General features: G+C 48.0%; 1 protein-coding gene across 1 annotated transcript in view; it reads right to left on the minus strand.

The window, feature by feature from the left end:
- Window positions 1-4248: 4248 nt before the first annotated feature.
- Window positions 4249-27954, minus strand: part of LOC148220108 (endogenous retrovirus group K member 8 Gag polyprotein-like) — a 152438-nt gene continuing 128732 nt past the window's right edge. Inside the window, exon 4 of the mRNA XM_088155785.1 lies at window positions 4249-4253. Within this exon, the coding sequence (XP_088011911.1) occupies window positions 4249-4253 (5 nt within the window). The remainder of the gene's footprint in view (window positions 4254-27954) is intronic.

The raw sequence follows: 27954 nt of genomic DNA on the forward strand, positions 1-27954 counted from the left end.
CTCCCTTCCTCCGGTCTAGCTGTAGTGTTAGGGTGAAATTCTCCTGGGCCCTAGCCACAGAGACCTAGTTAAGGTATCAAAAGAGGCTCTTTCCCCTGATAAAGTTAAAGGTTTATTTCTCGTGGGTAGTGAGTGAAAAGGGAAGGGAAAAGAGCGGGGGAAGAGAGAGAAAAGAGGGGGAAGAACAGGGTAAGAGCGTGGGGGAAAAGAGCACGGGGGAAGAGAGAAAAGTCGGGGTAAGAGTTGGGTAAGAGAGCGGGGGAAAAAAGGAGCGGGGGCAAGAGGACGGGAAAAAAGCGCGGGGGAAGAGAGTGGGGGGAAAAAGAGTGCGGGATAAGAGTTGGGGGGAAAAAGAGAGGGAGGCCAGGGGGTACTGACCTTTTCTAGGGTCTGGAAAGGGGGGGCGGGGAGAAATTGGATCCCAGACAGCTCTGTGTGGCCAGGAGGGGAGAGGGACCAAGATACAGGGCACAGCAGGGGTCACGGGATGTACCATTTACAATGTATCTAGGAAACGCAACAGTCAGGCCCTGGCTAGGCCTCACTAATGAGGACCTAGAACCTCTCTTCAATTTATTGAAGGGGGAGAGAGAGCTGCTTTCTCCCAGGGAACTGACCCCAGAGGCAAAGACTGCAATCAAAAAGGTTCAAAAGACTTTAGGAGAGAGGCAAGCTCTCCGTTATCAGCCTGAGCTGCCCTTCAAATTCATTGTCCTAGGAAAACTGCCACACTTACACGGGTTAATATTCCAATGGATCCAGGGGCAGAGAGAGTCACTCTTAATCACAGAGTGGGTCTTCCTCTCCCACCAAAGATCCAAAACTATCAGTAAGCCACAAGAGTTAATAGCTCAGCTGATTCGGAAAGCAAGGATGAGACTGTATGAACTAGCTGTTTGTGACTTCACATGTATTCACCTCCCTGTTAAACTGTCTGAGGAGGGAAGGAACTGTCCTGAAAGATTGACTGTAGAGATGTTTGAGCACTTGCTCCAGAGCAATGCCAGTCTCCAATTAGCCCTGGACCGCTACAGAGGACAAATATCAGTCCATGCCCCTTCTCACGAGCTGTTTAATGAGGAATTCCACCTCATTCCTCCTCAGAAGAGGAGTCGGAGACCACTCAAAGCTCTCACAGCGTTCACGGATGCATCCGGGGTGTCCCACAAGTCAGTGATGACTTGAAGAAATCCTCAGACTCAGCATTGGGAAGCTGATGTTGAGTTTGGGGAGGGGTCACCCCAGGTAGCTGAACTGGCAGCAGTCATGAGAGCCTTTGAGAAGTTCTCAGAGCCAATCAACTTGGTAACAGACTCAGCCTATGTAGCAGGGATAGTGTCCAGGGCGGAGCAGGCAGTGCTCAGAGACATCGAAAATGAGGAGCTTTTCAGGTTGCTTTCCAAACTAATTTATTTGATTTCTCATAGAGAACACCCGTTCTATGTGATGCATGTAAGATCACACACAGATTTGCCAGGCAAAATTGCAGAAGGGAACCATCAGGCAGACTCCCTTGCAACCCCAGCAGAACAAGCAACCCCAGCAGAACAAGCACGCCTTCCTGACATCTTCCAACAGGCAAAGCTGAGCCACCAGCAGTATCGCCAAAATACACCAGGTCTAATGCGTCAGTTCCAGCTAACACGGAGTCAGGCTCGAGCCATTGTGGCCACCTGTCCCAACTGTCAGCTGCACACCATGCCCTCAATAGGCATGGGGGTTAACCCCCGAGGTCTTGGCAGTTGTGAGGTATGGCAGACAGACATCACAGACATTCCTAGTTTTGGTCACCTCAAATATGTGCATGTTAGCATTGACACATATTCAGGTGCAGTCTATGCCTCTGCCCACCCAGGTGAACGGGCAATGCACACCAAAAACACACCTAGTGCAAGCCTTTTCAGTATTGGGGATCCCTAAGGAAATCAAAACTGATCAGGGCGCAGCGTATAAGTCCAAGGAGTTCCTGGAATTCGTCCAGCAGTGGGGAGTGGAACATAAAACTGGCACCTCCCACTCCCCCACAGGCCAAGGTGTAGTAGAGAGAGCCAATCAGACACTCAAGCAGGTTTTGGCTATACAGAGCAGTTCAACTGCGTGGATGTCTCCACAGCAGAAGCTCTGCAAAGCCATGTTTTCTATCAATTTCCAGAATTGTTCATTTGAGAACGAGTCCACCTGTGGTACGTCACTTTAACAGTGGTAAACAGTTCAAGTTATCCCAACATCCTCCAGTTTTGATTAGGGACCCAGAAACCTGGGAAATCAAAGGTCCCTATGAGCTCGTTACCTGGGGGCGTGGCTATGTGTGCATATCCACCCCCTCAGGCCCTCGGTGGCTTCCCCAAAAGTGGGTGAAACCGTATGTTCCCAACCATCCTGCTCCAGCTGAGGGGAACGAGGAGCAAGTGGCTGCGGCTTCAAAAAGAAGACGCTGCCGGAAAAAAATCCTCATAGAGGGTGGCATTGCGGCAGATAGAGACTTTTAACAGGTTTTATAATGTTTGTCTTTCCTTTTAGAAAAAAGCTTCTCTTCTCTCAGTCCCCTGATGAACCCCATCCAAGCTGTCTTCCTGTTAACACTGAACAGTCTGGCAGCTGCATGGATCGTCCCTCAACCACGTCAGAACATCTGGGTGACCCTGGCACAAACGCTCCAACAAGAAAACATATGTCTGTCCACAGCAGCAACAGCAAACCCTATGTCCACCTGCCTGGTAGGAATCCCATTGAAGGCTGGAGAATATTCAGCCAGTTTTAAAACACACTTGTCCAATGAAATTCCTGAGTCACACACCATTTCATCACACAAAAATCATAGACAGCAAGCTGGGGTAAGTAAGAACCCCATAGAGGAGTTGCTGCCAAGTTTGCCCAAATCTACTCAGGAACCCCAAGAATTAGAGCTGTTAGGTTCCTACCCAGCACAATATTGCATTCACTTTAGGATCTTCCCAAAACCTTCTAGCATAAATGAATTCCACAACATAATGCAATATCGTGGGGAATTCACTGCCAAAAGGTGGTGCAATACTATAAGCCATATTGCAGCTGCCACCCCAACTTATTCAAGCCCCAAAAGCCTCCCAAAGGGATTGTTCTTAATTTGTGGAGACCGGGCGTGGGCAGGGATTCCTTCTCGGCTCTTAGGAGGGCCATGCACCTTCGGTCGGTTGTCCCTGTTGGCACCCAACGAAACCTTAATAAACGATTGGACTCACAAAAACAAATCAGGTAATAAAATCCAAAAAAAAGTGCAGACAATTTGGACCCAAACTGTGATTCTGAAATTTTCCATTGGGCCAAGTCCAAAAGAATTGCTGTGTCCCTGTTTCTTCCATGGGTTGCAGCAACTAAAGCTCTAGGTGAATTGGGCCACCTAAAGTGTTGGGTAGTCAAACAAGCAAACTTAACATGCACCGCAATCAGCTCCCTCCTAGAAGACGAGGAAATTACCAGGCAGGCCACACTACAAAATCGTGCTGCTATAGATTTTCTCTTGCTACTGCATGGACATGAGTGCCAGGAATTTGAAGGACTTTGCTGTATGGACCTGACCTCAAAAGCTCCTAACATCCATGCTGCCCTTTGAAACATGAACAACTTAATCGGACAAGTGAAACAAGAATCTGAAGATTGGTTCAATGGACTGTTCAAAAGCTGGGGACTCACAGGGTGGTAGACATATATAGTCAAAATAATTATGTTAATTTTTGCTATTCTTTTCCTTGTAATAACGGCATTCGGGACCCTACGTCACTTAGTTTTCAAGGCCATTAATGGTCTCATTCCCTCTACCTCAGTAGTCAATCACATAGAAATGAAAAACTTGGAACAATCTAACCCTCCGACCAACTGCAAGTGGTGGGCAACATCATAATTTGAATGAAACTAATATCCTTCTTTCAACTTTGTTAAACAAAAAAAAACGGGGTGATGTTGCATTTCCTAGATACATTGTAAATGGTACATTCTGTGACCCCTTCTGTGCCCTGTATCTTGGTCCCTCTCCCCTCCTGGCCATACAGGGCTGGCTGGGATCCAATTTCTCCCCGCCCCCCTTTCCAGACCTTAGAAAAGGTCGGTACCCCCTGGCCTCTGTCTCTTTTTCCCCTCTTTTCTCCCCCTCCCTCTTTCCCTCGCTACCCACGAGAAATAAACCCTGTAACTTCATTAGGGAAAAGAGCCTCCTTTGTTATCTTATTTACGTCCATTAGGCAAGGGCGCAGGGAAACTTCGCCCTAACACCTAAGCTAGACCGGATGAAAGGGAAAAACCCCATTTTAGGCCCAAGTAAAAGCTTCATGATGGAGTCGCCCATATTCCTTTGTCAGTTTTGCTAATTCAGTGGCAGAATATGGGATTTCTTTTGTAGAAATGTTTGGTACAAAATCATCAGGACCAAGATAAGTATATTGTGTTTTAACCATAGGTCTCAACTTCGGACAGCAGTGTTCCCCAAGATTTTTCATTATAGTTAACTCCTTTTGGGGATAAATTTGATTAATGTGAACAATCTCCTTCACTTCTGTTTCTGCGTGTGTTTCATTCTGGTTTACTTTTTTGGTACTTTCTTCTCTTAGGGCAGCCTGTAGCAAATGATTTTCATCTCGCAACAAACGGTTCTCATTCCTTTCTTGATCTAATTGTTTTTGCAGAATTTGAACAAGATTTTGCAAAGAATCTATAATTGTACTTTCTTCACTAACTCGCTTAGAGCGAGTTTCTATGGCTGCCGTAAGACATGCTCCCAAAACTGAGCAGAGTATGGTTTTATTTTTGCCCAGTTTGAACTTGGATTCATGTTGCAAAGAATATATTCTATCAATCACATTCTCCAGATTAAACCAATTACTGTTCCCCCATTCCTCCCCACCTTGGGACGGTCTGGTGCTACACTTAGCTAATAGAGCATAAAATGCAGCTTTATCTGTTACGGTGGAATTCTCAGTCATTTTGTGAAGGGATAAGTAAAAACCACAACAGGGAGGTCTATTGCTTAAGTTACCACACACAACGAAACAGCTTTCGCTGTGTGCCCCCCTTTGCGGGTGAAGAGACCAAACTACTTGGGAGGCACTCCTTAGTTACAAAACACCAGGTTGTCTCTTCACTACACCAAGTATCAAAAACATCATAAACAACAACAACAACAACAACAACAGTGACCCGCCTTTTGCACCAGTAGATCTTTTGTGAAATTCTGTTGACAGAGCCCTGAAGCGAGTCTGGGGATGCTCCACACCAAGGTGTCTGCAGTCTGCGGGAAATCAGAAAAACCCCCCTTGCTTTCTAGACAGGCTCACCCATCCAAGGTGGCCAGCTAGGTGAGGCTGGAGTAAGACTTCCTTCCTCTGATACAGACTACACACAACCTTGCATCCCTTCTGTCTGTCAGAATATCCTGCCCGTGATGCCAATTTAATGTCACGATTCGCTATTAATACAGAGCAGGGGTCATGATGGTTCTTTTGATCTTAAAAATGCAAATAGGCAAAGTGCAGGGGACAAAATCAGTTTATACAACAGCAGAAAATCAGTTTATTCAGCAACGGCAATGCATTTCATAATATGCCACCAACTCAGTTACTGTAAGGGGGAGAGGTATAGGAAAGAAAGTATAGGGAGAGGGGAAGGAAAGAAAGGGATGGGAAACTAGCTACCAACAGACGAGACGGGCGTCCTCACGGGTCATCCGATAGACGAGTCTTCGTCCGTGGGGAGATCTCAGGGGTCTTCTCCAGGGGGTAGATGGGTCTTCATCAGTGGAGAGATCTCAAAGGGTCCTTCTCAGAGAGTCTCTCTTTTATAGTCCTTCTCCAAAGCGAGTGGCCTCTGGCCAAGAGATGGGAAGATTTATGGAATTTTGTGTGGTGCTGCAGGAGACAGGTACGGTCAAGCACTCCTCAGTTGGTGGTACAACACAAACTCTGTTTGGTGCCATGACAGCACAGGCCAGTGAACACAATACAACAGCACACAGTCACGGGCATCCACCTTGGCCGGGCCAGGAAACCATTGTTCAGAGTCAGCCTGGGTGGGTGTCCTCGAGTCCTCCTTGCGACGGTCGGGAGGCAAAATCGAGGGGAACTTCGGACGGACCCTTACAGCCCCCGAGGCGAGGATGCTGCTATTAGCACCGCATTGCAGGGGCACTTCTCGCTCCTTGCCTACCTGCTCAGCGCACTCCGAATTCGCTGCTAGCTCCACGGTCCTTCTCAGCTGCAAGTAGCAGCAATTACAACACATAGCGCTTCGCATGGACCGAGGTCATGGAGGGACATATCGCACAGGAAAATGTGTCAGGACAGAGACGTGTTCTATATTGTCCCTTCTCGTATACAGTTTGTGCTTCTGCTGCTTCTGCTGTTAGGAAACACTCCTTGAAAGACGAGCAAGAGCGTCTTTCTGGGTGCATTGCACTGAGTGAGAGCTCGCTAGGGACTTTGCACTCGGAGCCAAGGCAACAGGGCGTGCTTGCCCGCAGAACTGAGAACAAGCTGTTGGGCAGAGCTGAAACTGACCGCTGGAGTTCAGCTCTGTCCGGAAAGCAGAAGGTGAAGAACGAAGCCGCAGGGCAGCGGGCTTGCGAGCCCAGTGCAGCAAAGAGCACAGGAGCAGCCAAATAGCTCCTTCACAATCGCTTTCACTTCTCAGTGCTCTTGCTGCTTGGAAAAGTAGCACACAGCCGTTGCACGGCAGGGCAAAAGCTGCGGCAATGCCCTTCCTCACACCTTCGCAGTGGTGTACTCCATTGGTGGGGGTTGAAAGCTTCCCTTTTCTTTCTGTGGAATTTATCCCATTGTTATGCTAAGTGGCTATACCTTAAGGTAATGTTCTCTCTAAGGGAGGTGGGTGGAGGGAGGGGGGGCCGGAACAGGAAAAAGGAAAGGTGGGATGGTTTTCGGGAGCGGGCTGGAAAACCCTCTCGTTTGGCTCGTGGAGGGAGAGGATGCCCCGTGCTCGGATCTGGCATCTCCCCTGCCACCCCAGCACTGAGATCCACCCTCCCTGCTTTTGGACATCCCTCTGCTGCTTTCCCACCTCACCCTACTACCTCCGGACACTCTGCCGAGCACCACGACCAACACCGTGAGGGGGGAGTCACTTTCCCCATCCCTCTCACCCCTGGGCTGCAGCCCTCTTCAACTGCGCGGGACCTGCCCTGCCCCCACAGCATTGGTAACTGTGCACAGGGAGAAGGCCTACAGCCAAAAGGGACTGGAACTGAGTTATACTGTACTGTTCTGTTCTGTTGTTAATTTTTATAGCTGTTGTTGTTTTCTGCCTTGTTAGATATCAGTAAAGAACTGTTATTCTTATCCCCACATCTCCTGCCTGAAGGCCTCTGATTTGGACCTGAAATAATTAAAAGGGAGGGGGGTCACACTCTGCATCGCAGGAAAGGGGCTCTTGCCTTTCCTTAGACCATACCTGTCTTTCAAACCAAGACAGATTTTGGCGCCTGGGACATGAGGCTTTGCCTGAGGGCATTGAGAGAGGGATAGAAAAGGGGATAACAGTTATTGAATTACCCAAGCTTGTGGTAGGTGACACCATGCTGTCCAGCTTACCCTGGATTGGCGTCCATGTATTCACTGCTATATCTGTCCCATTTGCAAGGCCTTTTTTGAAACATGAGTCTCATAACCAAGGTTAATGTGGCTATTATCCGGTTCATTTTGTGGGTTGATCAGTTGAGGAATTCATGGATTTTTAATTTTCTCTGGAAGATGGCCACATGGATTCAGACCTATCGCACTCTAAGTGTGTGTTTCTGGGGCTACTTCAATAATGGTACTTACTATGAGGAAGTGGCAGCAGGTGAAATCTTCACCCAACCCATCACACGGTTTTTGAAGTTCACCTCACCATTCTACAAGGGGTTCAGATCCCCATAAATGTTAATGAAAGCAAAGAATGAATCCGCAGGGCATCTGGCTTGCGAGTGCAGTTGAGTGAAGAGCACACGAGCAGCCAAAGAGCTCCTTCACAATGGCTTTCACTTCTCAGTGCTCTTGCTGCTTGGAAAAATAGCACACTGCAGTTGCACACCAGGGCAAGAGCTGGGTCAGTGCCCTTCCTCACACCTTCGCTGTGGTGTACTCCATGCAGCTAGAGCGAAGCAAGAAGGACGCCAGGAAGCAGAAGGTGTTCTTAAAGTAACCCTCTGTCAGCAGCCCTGAAAGGGGGCATAACACACGGCGTCTCACTGCCCTCCATTCTGCATACTTGCAGCTCCCTTTTCCGACTTGCAAAAGTTTCTACCAGAGCAGAGGGGGCCAGATTGAAGAGGCAGTGCCTAGATTCACCTTCTACTTATTGCACGTAAGCCACGTCCAGCTACTCGCTGCACTCTGTATTTCCCTTCTCTGCGGCATTTAACGTGGTGCTCTCTGCAACTCGGTGCCTAGAAGTGACTGCCAATGCTTCCACAGCAGGCTGCAAGGGAACCAAGGAGCAGCACAACCATCACTGCTGAGTCTTTTTCTCGGCCCTAAAAATGGGGTCTTCACCTTTTCCTCCGGTCTAGCTCAGGTGTTAGGATGAAGCCTCCTGGGCCTTTGCCTCATGGATCTAAATAAGATAATAAAAGAGGCTCTTTTCCCTGATGAAGTTGCAGGGTTTATTTCTCGTGGGTAGCAAGGAAAAGAGGGAGAAAGAGAGGGAGAAAGAGACAGAGCTCATGGGGTACAGATCTTTTCTAGGGTCTGAAAAGGGGGGTGGGGAGAAATTGGACCCCAGCCAGCCCTGTATGGCCAGGAGGGGAGAGGGACCAAGCTACAGGGCATAGCAGGGGTCACGGTATGTGCCGTTTACAATTCACCTAGGAAATGCAGTATCTCCCCGTTTTTTGTTTTACAAAGTTGAAAGAAGGATATTAGCTTCATTTTAATTATGACTTTGCCCACCAACCTGTGAATCCCCAGCCTTTGAAGAGTCCATTGAACTGCTTTCGAGGTCAGGTCCATACAGCAAAGTCCTTCAAATTCCTGACCCTCATGTACATGCAGTAGTAGGAGAAAATCTATGCCCGCACGATTCTGGAGTGTGTGTGCCAGGTTCATCTAGAGGTTTTGACGTGGATGAAGGATGATTCATGCAGCTGCTAAGCTGTTCGGTGTTAACAGGAAGACAACTTGAATGGGGTTCATCACAGGACCTAGAGAAGGGAAGCTTTTCTCTAAAAGGAAAGACAAACATTGTAAAACCGATTAAAAGTTTCTATCTGCCGGAATGTCATCCTCTATGAGGATTTCTTTTTCTTTTTTCTGGCGGTGTCTTCTTTTTGAAGCCACAGCCACGTGACCCTCGTTCCCCTCAGTTGGAACAGGATGTTTCGGGACATACGGTTTCACCCACTTTTGGGGAATCCACCGAGGGCCTGAGGGAGTGGATATGCACACATAGCCACGCCCCCAGGTAACGAGCTCATAGGGACCTTTGATTTCCCAGGTTTCTGGGTGCTTAATCAAGACTGAAGGATGTTGGGATAACTTGAACTGTTTACCACTGTTAAAGTGACGTACCACAGGTGAACTCATGTTCTCAAATGAACAATTCAGGAAATTGATAGAAAACATGGCTTTGCAGAGCTTCTGCTGTGGAGACATCCACGCAGTTGAACTGCTCTGTGTAGCCAAAACCTGCTTGAGTGTCTGATTGGCTCTCTCTACTACACCTTGGCCTGTGGGGGAGTGGGAGGTGCCAGTTTTATGTTCCACTCCCCACTGCTGGACGAATTCCAGGAACTCCTTGGACTTATACGCTGCGCCCTGATCAGTTTTGATTTCCTTAGGGATCCCCAATACTGAAAAGGCTTGCACTAGGTGTGTTTTTGGCGTGCATTGCCCGTTCACCTGGGTGGGCAGAGGCATAGACTGCACCTGAATATGTGTCAATGCTAACATGCACATATTTGAGGTGACCAAAACTAGGAATGTCTGTGATGTCTGTCTGCCATACCTCACAACTGCCAAGACCTCGGGGGTTAACCCCCATGCCTATTGAGGGCATGGTGTGCAGCTGACAATTGGGACAGGTGGCCACAATGGCTCGAGCCTGACTCCGTGTTAGCTGGAACTGACGCATTAGACCTGGTGTATTCTGGGGATACTGCTGGTGGCTCAGCTTTGCCTGTTGGAAGATGTCAGGAAGGCATGCTTGTTCTGCTGGGGTTGCAAGGGAGTCTGCCTGATGGTTCCCTTCTGCAATTTCACCTGGCAAATCTGTGTGTGACCTCACATGCATCACATAGAACGGGTGTTCTCTATGAGAAATCAAATAAATTAGTTTGGAAAGCAACCTGAAAAGCTGCTCATTCTCAATGTCTCTGAGCACTGCCTGCTCCGCTCTGGACACTACCCCCGCTATATAGGCTGAGTCTGTTACCAAATTGATTGGCTCTGAGAACTCCTCAAAGGCTCTCACGACTGCTGCCAGTTCAGCTATCTGGGGTGATCCTTCCACTAACTCAACATCAGCTTCCCAATGCTGAGTCTGGGGATTTTTCCAAGTCATCAACAACTTGTGGGACGTCCCTGATGCATCCGTGAACACTGTGAGAGCTTTGAGTGGTCTCCGACTCTTCTTCAGTGGAGGAATGAGGTGGAATTCCTCATTAAACAGCTTGTGAGACGGGGCATAGACTGATATTTGTCCTCTGTAGGTGTCCACGGCTAATTGGAGACTGGCATTGCTCTGGAGCAAGTGCTCAAACATCTCTATAGTCAATCTTTCAGGACAGTTCCTTCCCTCCTCAGACAGTTTAACAGGGAGGTGAATACATGTGAAGTCACAAACAGCTAGTTCATACAGTCTCATCCTTGCTTTCTGAATCAGCTGAGCTATTAACTCTTGTGGCTTAGTGATAGTTTTGGATCTTTGGTGGGAGAGGAAGACCCACCCTATGATTAAGAGTGACTCTCTCTGCCCCTGGATCCATTGGAATATTAACCTGTGTAAGTGTGGCAGTTTTCCTAGGGCAATGAATTTGAAGGGCAGCTCGGGCTGATAACGGTGAGCTTGCCTCTCTCCTAAAGTCTTTTGTACCGTTTTGATTGCAGTCTTTGCCTCTGGGGTCAGTTCCCTGGGAGAAAGCAGCTCTCTCTCCCCCTTCAATACATTGAAGAGAGGTTCTAGGTCCTCATTAGTGAGGCCTAGCCAGGGCCTAACCCAATTCAATGACCCACACAGGGAATGGAGATCTGCTAAGGTTTTTGGATTACAATTAATTTCCAATTTCTGCGGAACAATGGTCCGTGCAGTAATTTCCAGGCCCAGGTACTTCCAAGGTGGCATCCTTTGGACTTTGTCCTCCTGCAATTCAAATACAGCAGAGGTTAAAACTTTAACCACTAGGTCAAGTGTGTCTTGGAGTAGAGAATTATCGGGAGCACACACAATCACATCATCCATGTAATGAAGGATGATGGCCTCCCCTCTCTGGGCACGCACCTGGGAGAGCAATGAGGCCACATGCCACTGGCAGATGGAGGGACTACATTTTAATCCCTGGGGCAAAACCTACCAGTGGTAGCGCTTCATTGGGGCTTTCTCGATTGATGGTAGGAACGGAGAACGCGAACCATGGGGCATCCTCTGGGTGTAGGGGAACGTGGAAGAAACAGTCCTTGACGTCTAGAACAGCCAATTGCCAATCTTTAGGAAGCATTGTTGGAGAAGGCATCCCAGGTTGGAGAGACCCCATGTCCTCAATTACTTTGTTTATTTCCCAGAGGTCGTGGAGCAGCCTCCGCTTGTCCTTCCCCGGTTTCTTTATCACAAAAACCGGGAAATTCCATGCACTTGTGGTCTCCTCTATGTGGCCTTTAGCCAATTGCTCCTCCACAAGGTCCTCAAGCGCCCTGAGCTTCTCCTTACTCATCGGCCACTGTGCTACCCACTTTGGGGTATCATCTAGCCATTTCAACTTTTGGGTAGGGCGCTCTACAATGGCCGCCTCTAAAAATCCCGAGGAGTCTTAGGAATAATCAATTTTACCCCACACTGGGACATGGTGTCTCTTCCACATAGAGGGCATTTATAGTCTGTAACAAACGGACGGATGCTAGCCAATTTTCCATCTGGCCCCTCAATTTGTACTATGCTTTTTGATATTTTTGCCAATTTGACTCCTCCTACACCCTGGATTCTGCCTGCCACAGGCTGAAGTTCCCAATGTGGCGACCACATACTTTCAGGTATGATAGTCACATCAGCACCTGTGTCCAGTACCCCCTCCACATGGAGGTGATCTCATCCACGGGTTAGGTTGCATGCCAGAGAAGGTGTGTCCTCACCCACCACTTCTGCCCAGTAGACTTCAGGTGATTTTCCATCTACTGGGACGTCCGCTGGAACAGGAATGGCCTGGGCAAGGATTTGTCCCTCAACCAGGTAATATGGTGGTAGAGGACATCGTGCCAGGAGAATGAGGCCAGTTATGCTTCCCTTGATGGTCATGGGAGCTACCTCAATCTCTGGGGGTGTGTGTGCTGTGTCCCCGACAACAAAGTACTCACTGTCCAGTTTCATGTGGTTTAACGTCAAGTCCTGTGTACTGTTAGGTAAGTCCACTGTAATGACTGTCCAATCAGGTGACCTGAAATGAAAACCTTTGGTAGTCACAAGCCTAAAACAGCCTAGTGGCTTCCAAACCTTGTTAATTGAACATTTAATATTTTCATTGCCATGCATCCCGACACCCTCTATCCCATCCTCTCCCTTTTTGTTTATTAAGAGACAGTCCTTTGCGAGCCGAGGGCTCTATTGTGTTAATGGCGGGTACGCGCTGTAAAGCAAGTATTTTTGTTTGTTGGTCTTCTTCTGTTTCTGGTTGTGTGGACAGTCTCTGGCAAAGTGTCCTGGCTGCTTGCACTGGAAGTAGATGATGTGCTGCAGCTGCTCTGGTGACATGGGTTGCTTCTTGGCTTCTGGTGTTACAGCTGCCATGGTCTTTGGGTGTGCCAGTCCTGGATTTCTCTCATGTCCACTGAGCAGTTCTGTTTCCTGGCGCAGGCTTGTATCATCTGTGCTAAACTAGGTGCTGGCTCTAGGGGAAGGCCAAGAATAACCCTACGGCACGTTTCATTAGCATTCCTCTGAGCCATCTCTTTAATTAATTCAGCTTGTACCACTGGATCAGACACCTGTCTTTCCACTTGCGCACGAAGGCGGTCCACAAACTGTAAGAAATTCTCAGAAGCAAACTGTTTAATGTTAACATAACTGTTTTTAGTATCTACTGTTGGTAATTGATTAAAAGCCTTTTCTGCAACATTGCATATTTTATCCAGGACAGACTTGGATAGTACTCTGCTTTGGCTTTCGGGGCAATGCCAATCCTTTTCCCCACATAGGTGTTCATATGTTATGTCATTATTATCAGCATCTTTTGCATCATCTGAGCTTTTTAAAAGATCTAGTAAAAGCACTTTCAAAGATCATTTCCACAGGCTTTCCCATAGATCATATTCTGAAGGAGTTAACAGACATAGGAAAAGCTCTTTGATATCATATGGAACCAGTTCGTTTGAGTTAAAGGTGGCTCTCATCATGCCTTTAAAGATGTCACTATTTCTACCAAATTCTCTCTTTACTTTACAAATTTCCTTTTTTATCTTGATAGGACAAAGGTTGATAACTTCTTCTACCATTCCTCTTACCAAGATAAACTACAGGAGCAACTGATGGTATATACTCTTTTCACTGGTGTTGACTTTCAGGGCTGTGCATCCCCCCCCCACCCGGCCCAGGAGGCTGCCCAGCCCTTCCACCACGGGGACACCATCCGTCCCGCAGGGGCTGTGAGCTGATCCCTCCCCACCCCCACCGGCACTGAACTCAGCAGGGGCTCCACTGCCCTCCCCCACCCCGCAGCAGCTTGGAGGGAAGGAATGTGAAACCGGAGCGGGGGAGGGGTGCTGGGATCCAGGGTTGCAACACCTGTGGGCGGGTTCCCTGGGTGCCGTGCAGGGCGGGGTCTTGGAGGGGGGAGGGGGCAATGGAGCCAAGGGCAGGGATGGATTATGGGAGGGGACAGGCTTAGGGGCAGGGACCAGAAAGTGAAGGGGGTTGCGGGATGAAGGAGGAGACACGTGGCTGCCACCATATGGGCCCCCCCCCGCTACGGGCTGTATGGCATGGCCAGAGCTATCTGGGACCCCGACACCTTCAGGTGTAGCCGCGTGGCCGTGGCCCAGCGGGGAAGGGAACAAGGAAGGAGTGCCGACAATTTTCGAAAAATTATCAGAACCGGGATACCGGGGACGACCCAGGGACTCAGAGCAGCCACAGCAGTACTGGGAGCACTGCACCCCCCAGGGAGACCCGTGGGTCCCCTCCAGGTCCGGGTTATAGGATTTTGGGATAAGGGTAGTGAGTCTGAACCGTTTTGCTGCTGCTGTCTGTTGTTTTCTGTCTGAATTAAAAGTTTCCGAATTTGTAAAAAATTCGGGAGGAATACAGAAGCTGTTTTATCTCCATTTTCCACTTTTAAAGTTAATAAATCCCCTATTTCATCCCAAAATAAAATCGAATTCATATTTTGCAATTCAAGGTCAGATTTTCAACAGACAGCCAGCTGGCAAAACGGGCTAATTTTTTCTTAGATATTAAAACATTTCCTGAACTTAATATTTCCCTGAGTTGGTTTCTTATACTCCTTTGTAAGGCAGATTGCTGTAAGCCCATGATGTTTAGCAATTTGTCACTATATCTACCCCACTACAGTTAAAAACACAGGAAGAGAGTTAGTTGTTAAAACGTGCCAGGTACACTACGGTTTTCAGGCTTTACTGGATGCGGAGCCGATGTTAATTTCACCGTTTCTGTCGGTAAAACCCACGTGGCGCCCGCGCCGCTATAGGGACCGACCTCGCCCCAAAAACCCGCAAAAATTGCAAAAAAACCTCCCTGCCACCGCTTTGAAACCGATCAAAACTCCCTGCCTGCCGCCAAGCCTGGGTGACTGCTCCCAGCCCTCACCAGTCCGCACGTCACACCACGTGGTCGGAGGCACACCGAGCGGTCGCGCAGGCCACGCTCACGCCCGTGCCGTGTCTCTGCTCGAGAGCGGCGCCACGCCAGCCAAATGCCACCGGTGAGACCCCCACGCGGAGATCCAGGAACCCACCCGCCGCGAAAGGAGGCTTCCACTCACCTTTTCTTTCTTGCAGGCAGAGGAGGCTGAGTAACTGTAGTGGGTCTACATCCAGAACCGACCTGCCTGGGCTTCTGACAGGCTCCCGGTTCGTGCTTAATGGTCATCGAACTGCACAAAATGGAGGTTAAAGAAATTTAAGCTAGTTTATCATCTCCAAGGCTTCTTGAATCCCGAAAATAGGAGTCACAGCCGAATGTGGGGTGCTCTGTAGAGACCATTCAAGCTGGGCGCCAACTGAGGCTTTTTCTCAGCCCTAAAATGGGGTTCTTCGCCCTTCCTCCGGTCTAGCTCACGTGTTAGTGTGATGGCTCCCGGGGCCCTTGCCTCACGGATGTAAATTAGATAACAAACGAGGCTCTTTTCCCTGATGAAGTTACAGGGTTTATTTCTCGTGGGTAGTGAGGAAAAGAGAGAGCAAGAGAAAAAGAGGGAAAAAGAGACAGAGGTCCGGGGGCACAGATCTTTTCTAGGGTCTGCAAAGGGTGGCGGGGAGAAACTGCATCCCAGCCAGCCCTGTATGGCCAGGAGGGCAGAGGGACCGAGCTACAGGGCATAGCAGTGGTCCCGGAATGTACCACTTACAATGCATCTAGGAAATGCAACAGTCTTTCCTACCTGCTCGATCAGGGGCACATTAGAAGAGCAGTATGGACCTGAGGGGCAGATTCACATACCTTCACACACCTTGCAGTGGGACTGTGGCTACAGCTGGAGGTTTGATATTCTTCCTGATAATATGAGCCGTTAAAACAAAGCCAGCGGTAACAGGCCAAGTGAAAATGCAATGCTAGGTTGCGGGAAGAGAATGTTACCTATCTGAACACCTTCATAAATTCCCCATCATTCTCTTTGTTTAGGAGACAAAGCCAATGTCCGTGTAAATGAAAACAAGTGTGAATAGTGATTTTTCTTGAATCAAGACTCAGCTTTATGTCCAAGTCAAAGGCCAATAAACCAGAAAGGCTCCGCTGAGCACAGTGCAGAACTAACATGGAAGACAGTAATTTGACCTCTTATGTAAGCAGTGTTGGAATGGTTCCCCATCCAAAAGGAAGGATGTCAAATGCTTCTTTGGAAATATTTTAACTTCTGTGCATTTCTTTCTTTGTAATGAACTAATCTCTAACAGGCCAGGACGTGATGGTGTTCAGTAGAAACCGATCAATGGCAACATTTAGCCTAAAGGTTTTATGAGATTGATCAGAAAGTGCGATTTAGATTTAAAGGCACTGTAGATATTTTTAATTTTATTTCTCTCCGTACTTGAGTCTCTTAAACAGGGACCTTCAATTGGACAGGAACGGGACACTGAAGCAAATTGTAATGGATGACATAATGGCTTACCCAGAAGCATTTTGTGGGAATTGATTTCTTCTGGGTATCCACCAGCCAGCATTTGAGTGTGAAGGAAATCTTCAAACAGGTAAAACAAAAATTCCCGTTGGTTTAAAACCTGACTGCTATATTAATTTTTCACTTTTGAGAAAATTTTCATGACCTTTAAAATTCAGACTATATCAAGTATTGTTTCAGCCATTGAAGAAAGTGCTTTTGATAGAGATAGGAGAGGGAAACCAAAACATTTCTCAGAGCAGCACTTTGAACTCTGTCCTTGTTACAAACGGCACTTGAGCAAATTCATTTGCCTTTGGAACAGAAAACTGCAAGGTAACAGGCTTATCATTACGGATTTGAGTGTTCCAGGTTCTTTAGATAGTAAGTGATCTATTCAAGATGATCTCTTACTGAAATAGATCCATTTTGAGAAGGGCTATGGATTTCTTAGAAGAAAGCAAATCCCTGTGTTAAAACGTTGTGGTGGGCGTTTTTTGTTGTTGTTTTGCTTTTAGAACTTGCAAGGCACAATCGACTTCATAGTTCGAGATCCAAATAAGACCACGACATTCCAAACAGGTGTTTCTTTTTGGTTGTTTTTCAATCTGTATATCTTTGGATTGTAACCAGTAGAACTGTGCTTGAACTGGAAAGAAGAAGCTGAGGTTTCCGAAGTGGAACATATGGTGGAACGGTAAGCTGAGAGCATTGTGCAAGGAGAGGAAAGAGGGGAAAATGGTAAGAGTTTCCTGAGTCGGAAGGGACTCCTAGGGATCGTCAAAGTCCAACTCCTGGCCCTGCACAGATACTCCAACAGTCCCACCCTCTGCATCCCTGAGAGCATTGGCCAAACGCTCCAGGATCTCTGGCAGCCTTGGGGTGTGTCCATTGCCTGGAGAACCTATTCAGTGCCTGACCAGCCTCTGAGGAAAAAAACCTTTCCCTGATAGCCAGCCTAATCGTCCCCTGACACAGCTCCTGGCATTGCCTTGGCTCCTGTCCCTGGTTGCAGAGAGCAGAGAGCAAAGCTGTCCCTGTGCTGCCCTTGAGAGGAGGTGAGAGGTCCCAAGTGAGGTGTGAGCTCAGTGTCCTCTCTGCAGCTGAACCTAATGCCCTCAGCCACTCTTTGTATGGCTTCCCCTCCAGCCCCTTCACGGTCTCTTTGTCCCTCCTTTGGACATTTCTCCAATAGCCTGAGGTCTTTCTGACGTTGTGACATCCAAAATTGCCCCCAGGGCTTGAAGAGAGCGCAGTCCCAGCCCAGAGCAGTGCAGGACAATCACCTCTCTCGAGCGAGCGGTGCCACAAGATAGGGACAGTTGTCAAAAATCAGCTGGAGAAACAAATCTAACAGAGAAACAGGTGATCTAGGCACAGGAAATGGAAGAAGCAGAGGAAGAAGAAGATGAGGAGAGGATTCCTTGTAAAAGTGAAGAAAATGAGCATGCAGAACAGGGACTAAGCATTATGCAGGTAAGTGGGCAAGAGAATAAGTTTGAAAGTGAAGGCAGTTTTGTCCAAAAGACGGTGGAATAGGAAGTCTTTTTGCTGAGAATGAATCGAAAGTTTTTTTCCATTTCCTTTGTATATGGAGCACCCAGGGCTCTGAATCATGTTTGTAAAATGTTTAGATTTTTGCTAAGAGTAGAAGTAGTTTCCATGACCATGATGTAAGTTAGGTAGGTAAATGGTAGGTTAATAATTACTAGATGCTTAGGCTTGAACTAATTGGTATAATTATCTGCTATTATAAATTTACGTACAGAAGAACGTAAAATAAGTAAACTTCTCACCATGAAGCACGGAGCCTTGGATAGTGCCAGAGGGTCACTGAGACCTCATGAAGACTCTCCTGATTTCATCCTTCGAGGCCACTGACCCATTTCGAGACCACCGACCCAATTCAAGAGAAGAGTTGTGCACGCGTGAAGGACTAATGGGCTCATTTTAATATGGGATGGGAGGTGGTGGGGTTAAGCATATGTATTGTATGTAAGATCATGGGGAATAAACAGATGGCAAAGAACCTTACTCGGGGCGGTCACGCCTTTTGGAGGTGACTCCCGCCCCGGCCGCCAGTGAATAAACATATCACTTTCTAACTTTAATTAGTCAGAGGGTCTTCTCTCAGTGATTAATGATTCAGCTCTAGATCCTTTTGTGGGAAAATGGAGTGTGTAATGTTGCCTATCATTTTGGAGCGAATTTGGAGGTTTTTGGGGTCCCAGGTGAATTTTGGGTTGAATTCTGGGGATTTGGGGGTTCCCAAGTGAATTGGGGGGGGGGGGGATTTGGGGAGATTCAGGTGAGTTTTGAGGGGTGCCAGGTTGATTTTGGGGGAGGAGTTGTGGAATTTTGGGGGATACTGGGTAGCGAGGTTTGGGGTTGTGTCTGTTTGAAAGTAAAACCAGTGCGAGACTCCAAGTTAGTCATACAATTTAATAGGAGAAAAGAGAAAAAATAAAATACCTGCAATAATATAAAAGAAAAACCACCAACAAAGTCAGAAATACAACCTGACACCCTATCAGTCAGGGTGTTGGTAGCCGTCCGTATAAATGGTGGCTGCAGTTCTCCTGCATGACAGATGTGGTTCAGTTGAAGCAGTGCTCCTGTAGAAGGTTCAGTTTTCCTCTGAAGATCCAGCGATGATGTGGAAAAAGGTCCGACTTTCCTCTGGGATCCAGTGGAAAGGACTGCCTTGGTGTTCCAAATCTCAGTTTTTATCTAGGTAGGAAATGTTTGGCTCCTCCCCCTGGCTGGAGCATCTCCCAATGGGATGATGTAATCTTATCAGTCACACAAGAGAACTTAATGGCCCATTAACAGAATATATCTTCTGGAGGAAGGATGGGTTGTGAAAAGATAACGATGATGATCCCCCTGATCTTATCAGATGGCACATCAGCAGAGGCTATCTCCCACAGAGATAAGGATCACCACCCCTCCCACATTTTAACAGATGGTGATAGAATACACATTTTTGCATTGTACCCCAGGACATAATCCACCCCTTATTCTATTACCATCTGCATCATACCCAAACCAATACCCTGTTACAGATATATAATCCAAAATGAAACCTTACATACAGTTCTCACTAAAAATTAGGTCTCCTTGCAGTACACAACGGGTTTCCCCATCTTTCTGCATTACCCACCAACTGCAACCAGGTCCTTGAGCAAAAACAATCCCACGGATTGGTTTGCCTTTGCCTGTGGTGGGATTAATCCAAACAGTCTTTCCTAAAATACCTTCCATGTGTACCACAGGGACCTTGTTTCTATCCACTGTGTGCAGGGGTTCAGAGTGGGCAAGACCGGCTCACTTGATGGACCCTCGGGTATTAACCATCCAGGTGGCTTTGGCCAAGTTCATTTCCCAATTTCTGAAGGTTCCACCACCTGGTGCTTTCAAAGTAGTCTTAAGGAGTCCATTAGACCGTTCAACTTTCCCGGCAGCTGGCGCGTGGTAAGGGATATGATATATCCATTCAATACCATGTTCTTTGGCCCAGGTGTTGATAAGGCCGTTCTTGAAATGGGTTCCCTTGTCTGATTCAATTCTCTCAGGGGTACCATGCCTCCAAAGGACTTGTTTTTCTAGGCCCAAGATGGTGTTCCGGGCAGTGGCATGAGGCACAGGGTAGGTTTCTAACCATCCTGTAGTTGCTTCCACCATGGTCAGTACGTATCGCTTGCCCTGGTGGGTTTGGGGAAGGGAGATGTCGTCAATTTTCCAGGCTTCCCCATACCTGTACTTTGACCATAGTGCACCGTAACACAGAGGCTTCACCCCCTTGGCCTGTTTGATTGCGGCACAGGTCTCGCAGTCGTGGATAATTTGTGAGATGCTGTCCATGGTAAGGTCCACCCCTCGGTCACGGGCCCATCGGTATGTTGCATCTCTCCCCTGATGACCAGAGGCATGATGGGCCCAACGAGCTAGGAATGATTCTCCCTTGTGCTGCCAGTCTAGATCCACCTGTGATACTTTCACTTTGGCAGCTCGGTCCACCTGCTCTTTGTTGTGATGTTCTTCATTAGCCCGGCTTTTGGGTACATGTGCATCCACGTGTCAAACCTTTATGGTCAATTTCTCTACTTGGGCAGCAATGTCCTGCCAAATCTCAGCTGCCCAGATGGGTTTCCCTCTGAGCTGCCAATTGGCGTTTTTCCAGCGATCCAGCCATCCCCACAGACCATTAGCTACCATCCATGAGTCAGTGTAGAGATAAAGCCTTGGCCACTTCTCTCGTTCAGCAATATCCAAAGCCAACTGGACGGCTTTTAGCTCTGCGACCTGACTCAATCCACCTTGTCCCTCGGTAGCTTGTGCAACTTGTCTTGTGGGGCGCCATACTGCAGCTTTCCATTTCCGGTTAGTGCCTACAATTAGGCATATCGTCTTTCAGTCTCCGGTAGCTCATTATATGGTGGGGCTTCCTCAGCACATGCCACTTGCTCCTCTTCTTCTTCAGAAGACAATCCAAAAGTCTCACCTTCAGGCCAGTTTGTAATTATTTCCAGAATCCCAGGGCAATTTGGATTCCCAATACATCAGCAGAGGATATCTCCCACAGAGATAAGGATCACCACCCCTCCCACATTTTAAGAGATGGTGATAGAATACACATTTTTGCATTGTACCCCAGGACAGGAGTGAATTTGTAGAATGTGGGGAGTCCCAGTTGAATTTTAGGGGGAATTTGTGGAATTTTAGTGATCTCAGGGGAATTTTGGGGGGAATTTGGTGATTTTAGGGTTCTCAGGTGAATTTTAGGGTTCTCAGGTGACTTTTGGGGATGACAGGCAGATTTTGGGGTGAATTCTGTCGATTTTGGGGTATCCAGGTGAGCATTTGGGAGTCGTGGGAGAATTTTGGGATGAATTTGGGGGGATGCAGGTGGACTTTCCCAGGAATTTTGGTGATTTTTGGGAGCCCCAGCTGGGTCTTGGAGTGAATTTAGTGGATTTGGGGCTATCTGGGTGGGTTTTGAGGGGGATTGGAGACATTTTGGGGTGAATTTGGGGGGTGTTGGGGGGACTGGATCCTGGGAGTGATTTGAGGGATTTTGGGGGTTGCAGGTGGGATTTTGGGGAGAAGCCCTAGGATTTGGCAGTCCCCCCTGAATTTTGGGAGGAATTTGTGGAATTCTGTGAGTTGCCAGGTGAGTGCTCAGCATCCCAGGGGGGACTTCGCGATGAATTTTGGGGATTTTGGGTTTCCCAGGTGAATTTCTGAGGAGAAAAGTTTCAAAAAGGTTTTCTCTTGAAAAGAAATTAAAGCCAGAAGGTTATTGAAAATTAATAGATGTGATGCAAGAAGGTAATATGCAGACAATACACAGTGAGACAAATCATGGGGAAAATACAGTGGTAACACATGAGTGTGTGAGGATGGGATCAGAATAGCTAAGGCTCAGTTGAAGCTGAATTTGGAAAAGCATGACAAAAATAAGAATAATAAAGGCATCTACGGGTATTTCAGTGGGAAAAGGAAGATGAAAAGAAACCTATCACACCTAACCTATTCCCCCCCACCCCCCCTATAAGCCAGACAGGACTAGTGACAACAGACAAGGAGAAGGCTGAGCTACTCAACAAATGTTGGTCTCAATTTTTCCTGCCAGTCACTATTTCCACATCTCTCAGGTTATTGGACTGGTGGACTTGATTCTAAGCCATAGTAGCAGGTCACCTTTCAGACCACTTGAGGAACCTGAGCATGCAAGACCATGGGACCCACCCAGAGGCATGTCAGGGCCCTGAGAGAACTGGCAGCTGTAGTTGCTAAGGTGCTTCCTCCATCATATTTGAGAAATCAAGGCAACCAGCTGAAGCCTCCAGACACTGTGTTGTATTGACTCCAATACTCTTGGTCTTTTTTATAAATCTTAGAGCTCTGAGTCAATTTCTGCAGAGGATTCCCAATGCAGTTTCAAAAATGGAATCTTTGTTATTGGTCCTCATGTTGATCTTGGATATTTCCACTTTCTGCACTCCTATATTTTCGAAACATTTGTAATGACTGAAAAGAAAGCTGAGACAAGGCATTATGTTCTTTCCAGTGATATAAATGGACCAGAGTTCTTTTCAGACAAATATGTTTTTGCTGTGTATAAGCACATGTGCATACCTGTGTTTGATTTATGTGTCCAGGTTTTGGCAATGGGGCAGCCACAGGGCCGTCCTGTGACAATGGCCCAGGTGCTGCTCTGTCCCGCTTTCTTCCAACTGGCTCCACTTCAGGATGTCCTCCCTGCTGAGAGAAGAGGCTGGGACAGCACCTTTAGAAATGTGACTTTCTGGGTTTTTTTTTTTTGTTTTGTTTTGTTATTTTTAACATTACTAAAAACCTTCACCTTGATTTTTGATGTTTTGGGTTTGGGGGTTTTTTTCAGTTTTGGGTGGGGTTTTTTGTGGGCTTTTTTTGTTCCTTTGGGGGTAATTGTTTGGGGTTTTTTGTGTGTTTGTTTGGTCAGCTTTTTTTGTTTGTTTGTTTGTTTGTTTGTTTTTTTATTACGGTTTTGTAGAGTTTTTTAAGGAAAGTGATTGGAAAACTAAATAGTGCTCCACTGTAGTCTCCTGGATTCACCTGAGATTCTTCCTAGGCATCTCCCTGATCCTTTTTGCAATGAGTCTCCGTCTTGGTTTGAAAGACAGGTATGGTCTAAGGAAAGGCAAGAGCCCCCTTCCTGAGATGCAGAATGCAACCCCCTCCCTTTTAATAATTTTAGGTCCAAATCACAGGCTTTCAGGCAGTAGATGTGGGGATATGGGTAACAGTTCTTTACTGATATCTAACAAGGCAGGAAAACAACAACAGCTATAAAAATTGACAACAGAACAGAACAGTATAGTTCAGCTCCAGCCCCTTTTGGCCTCAGGCCGTCTCCCTGCGCTCAGTTACCGGTGCTGTAGGCAGGACAGGTCCCGCGCAGTCTAAGAGGGCTGGAGCGATGGCGGCGGCCCAGGGATGAGCGGGATGGGAACGTGACTCCCCGTCACGGTGTCGGTCGTGGTGTTCAGCAGAGTGTCCGGCGGTGGTAGGGTGAGGTGGGAGAGCACCAGAGTGATGTCCAATGGCAGGGAGCATGGATCTCAGTGCTGGGATGGCAGGGGAGATGCCAGACCTGAGCCCGGGCTGTCCTCCCACTCCAGTAGCCAAGCGAGAGAGAGTCCCCCGCTCCAGACCACCTGTCCCACCTTTCCTTTTCCCGTTTCCCCCCCTCCTCCCTCCACCCACCTCCCTGCGAGAGAACATTACCTTAAGGTGTAGCCACTTAGCATAACAATGGGAGAAATTCCACAGAAAGAAAAGGGAAGCATTCAACCCCCAACATTATCCACGCCTGAATTTCTCCCATACTAATAAGCTATATCAAATTAAACCGTTGCATTATATATACATACACGCAGTTAGCGCTTGCCCTGGCGGGTTTGAGGCAGTGTGATTTAGTCAATCTGCCAGGCCTCTCCATACTTATATTTGGCCCATCGCCCCCCATATCAGACGGGCTTCACCCGCTTGGCCTGCTTGATGGCAGCACATGTCTCACAGTCATGGATAACTTGAGAAATACTGTCCATGGTTAGATCCACCCCTCGGTCTCGTGCCCACTTATAGGTGGCATCTCTGCCCTGATGACCTGAGGCATCATGGGCCCATCGAGCCAGGAACAACTCTCCCTTGTGCTGCCAATCTAAATCTATCTTCGACACCTCTATCTGCACCAGTACTTTATTTATGTTTATACTTTAACCTTATCACTAACGGTTCTGCATGCTCTTAGCACAGCACATTCCTAAGTTAGTTTCCCAGGGCCTACTCTGGGGACTGCAGTCTTCAAGCCTTAGCATTACTACTACTATTATGGTTTATACACTTTATATTCTAATATATGGATCTACCTGCTCATTGTGTCGGTGCTCCTCATTAGCCCGACTCTTGGGGACATGGGCATCTATGTGACGGACTTTCACAGGCAGCTTCTCTACCCGGGTGACAATGTCTTTCCATTCATCGGCAGCCCAGATTGGCTTTCCCCTACATTGCCAGTTAGCGTTTTTCCACCTTTCCAGCCAACCCCACAAAGCATTGGCTACCATCCATGAATCAGTGTAAAGGTAGAGTTTTGGCCACTTCTCTCTTTCAGCAATGTCCAGGGACAGCTGAACAGCTTTGACTTCAGCAAGTTGACTCGATCCACCTTCTCCTTCGGTAGCTTGTGCAACCTGTCGTGTGGGGCTCCATCAGTGAAAAGAGCATAGCATGTTTCATCTGCTGGCAGTTGGTTATACGGTGGGGCTTCTTCAGCCCGGGTCACTTGTTCCTGTTCCTCTTCGTCTGCAAGACCAAAGTCTTCCCCTTCCGGCCAGTTGGCAATTATCTCCAAAATCCCTGGGGGTTTCGTATTTCCGATACAGGTGCTTTCTGTGATGAGGGCAAACCATTTGCTCCATGTGGCGTCAGTGGCATGGTGGGTTGAGGGAACCTTTCCTTTAAACATCCACAACAGCACTGGCAGTCGGGGTGCCAGGAGGAGTTGTGTTTCCGTGCCAACCACCTCTGAGGCAGCTTGAACCCCTTCATAGGCGGCCAAGATCTCCCTCTCTGTTGGAGTATAGTTGGCCTCGGACCCTCTGTAGCTTCGACTCCAGAATCCCAGTTGTTGGCCTCGTGTGTCACCAGGCACCTTCTGCCACAGGCTCCAGGACAGACCATGGTTCCCGGCTGCAGAGTAGAGAACGTTCTTCACATCTGGTACTGTCCTGACTGGGCCAAGAGCTACTGCACCTGCTTGATCTGGGCAAAGTCTTGCTGCTGCTCAGGGCCCCAATGGAAATTGTTCTTCTTGCGGGTGACCAGGTAAAGAGGGCTCACAATCTGGCTGTACTCAGGAATGTGCATTCTCCAAAAGCCTATGGCACCTACGAAGTCTTGTGTTTCCTTCTTGCTGGTTGGTGAAGACATTGCAGTGATCTTATTGATGACCTTGCTGCCCGAAACCCCAAGTAAAACACAAACTAACAGAGTGTCAGTTTATGCGGTGCTTTATTCAGGGCCCGGGGACTCGCGTCCCAAGTCAGGATCCCACTGGTTCCCTTTTTAGAGGGTTTTTTTATACCCTTTTTACAAATGGTTTATGTGCAGAAGTACACATTCTTCTATAGATACATTCACCTTGAAGATAGCATTTTGGCGTCATAAATCTTACATGGTTGCTTATCTTAGGACTATAGTGTTCTCCCCCTCAATCTCTCTCTTACGCCACTGCCCACCACCAGTACTTTATTTATGTTTATACTTTAACCTTATCACTAACGGTTCTGCATGCTCTTAGCACAGCACATTCCTAAGTTAGTTTCCCAGGGCCTACTCTGGGGACTGCAGTCTTCAAGCCTTAGCATTACTACTACTATTATGGTTTATACACTTTATATTCTAATATTCAGGATTTCTAGTCCATATGGTAACAACCTCACTGGGAATCTGGCGCCGTCCATCTTGCCACTTTACTCCCAGGAACTGGATCTCTTGGGCAGGCCCTTTGACTTTGCTCTTTTGAATGGCGAAGCCGGCTCTCAGCAGAATATAAATTATCTTTTCTCCTTTCTGAAATACCTCCATTGCCCTGTCCCCCCACACAATGATGTCATCAATGTACTGCAGATGTTCTGGAGATCCACCCCTCTGCAGTGTAGCCTGGATCAATCCATGACAGATGGTGGGGCTGTGTTTCCACCCCCGGGGCAGTCGGTTCCACATGTATTGCACACACCTCCAGGTGAAAGCAAACTGAGGCCTGCACTCTACTGCCAGAGGAATGGAGAAAAATGCATTGGCGATGTCAATGGTGGCGTACCACTTTGCTGCCTTGGACTCCAGCTCGTACTGGAGTTCCAGCATATCTGGCACAGCAGCGCTCAGTGGTGGAGTCATTTCATTCAGTGCAAGATATTCCACGGTTAATCTCCATTCTCCTTCAGATTTACGCACAGGCCAGATGGGGCTGTTGAAGGGTGAGTGGGTTTTACTGACCACCCCTTGGCTCTCCAGCTCATGGATCATCTTGTGGATGGGGATCACGGCATCTCGATTCGTCCGGTACTGCCGGCGTTGCACTGTTGAGGTAGCAATTGGCACCTGTTGCTCTTTCACCCTGAGGAGTCCCACTGCAGATGGGATTTCTGACAGCCCAGGCAGGGTGTTCAATTGCTTAATGCCCTCTGCCGCCACAGCAGCTATTCCAAAACCCCACCTGAGTCCCTTTGGGTCTTTGTAATAGCCACTCCTGAGGAAGTCTATGCCTAGGATACATGGTGCCTCTGGGCCAGTCACAATTGGATGTTTCTGCCACTCTTTCCCAGTCAGGCTCACCTCAGCCTCCAGCAGAGTCAATTCCTGAGATCCCCCTGTAACCCCAGCAATTGAAACAGGTTCCTCCCCGACATGTCCCGATGGTATTAATGTACACTGTGAACCAGTGTCAACCAATGCACTGTGTTCCTGTGGCTCTGATGTGCCAGGCCATCAGATCCACACCGTCCAAAAGATCCGGTTTTCCCGTGCCTCTCCCTGGCTAGAGGCAGGGCCCCTCTAGCCCTGGTTATTATTTCTCTCCTGGGCATACATAGTGGAGATTCCTTCAAGGGGATCTGACAGATCATCTTCCCTTCTGTAATACCCTGCACCTTGGTCATGGGAGGCTGAGGCTACCTTCACTTTAGTGGAGTTCCCTCTGTTAGTGTTCCCCTCCCTGAGTTGGCGCACCGGTGCTGCCAGGACAGAAGTGGGTTTCCCATCCCACCTTCTCATGTCTTCCCCGTGGTCACGTAGAAAAATACACAGGTCAGCACGTGGGATGTACCCTCTCTCCCTAGCTGGGGGGCGTTGGGCTCTGCTTTTGGGGTCCATGACTCGCACTGGTGCTGCACTGATCTTCCTCACCTCTTCCCTTATCTCCTTCATCTCCTCCTTAAAGTCCTCTCTGAGGTCCTTAACCACAGCAGAGACATGAGCCTGCATTGGGCCAGCCATCATACTCTGAAAATTCCTGAGCCTGTTGGCAACAGAACCCACTGTCACTTGGTTGGTATCAGCATTAATCATTGCAATAAAGGGGGTATATTGAGATGGGCCCAGGTTTGCCAGATTCCACAACCTCTGCCCTGTGCACCTGACCTTGTCGGGGTAATTGTCATGCTGTCCATCCCTCCCAAAGAGCACCTCCAGTACTGCCACTTCTCTCAGCTGTTGGATCCCTTCCTCAAGGGTATTCCAAGGCGTTCTCTGGTGGTGCTCCCACATTCTTTCCCTGTGGACAAATCTCTCTCGCACACTCATTAAAAGTCGCTCCCAGAGGGAAAGGAGACCTGTCTCCCTTACAAATACTTGGTCCACACCTGAGTCCTGGGTGAAGGCTCCCAAATTCCTTGCCTCAGTACCAT

Source organism: Sturnus vulgaris, chromosome W (genome assembly GCF_052056855.1).
Source record: "Sturnus vulgaris isolate bStuVul1 chromosome W, bStuVul1.hap1, whole genome shotgun sequence".
Lineage (NCBI taxonomy): Eukaryota > Metazoa > Chordata > Aves > Passeriformes > Sturnidae > Sturnus > Sturnus vulgaris.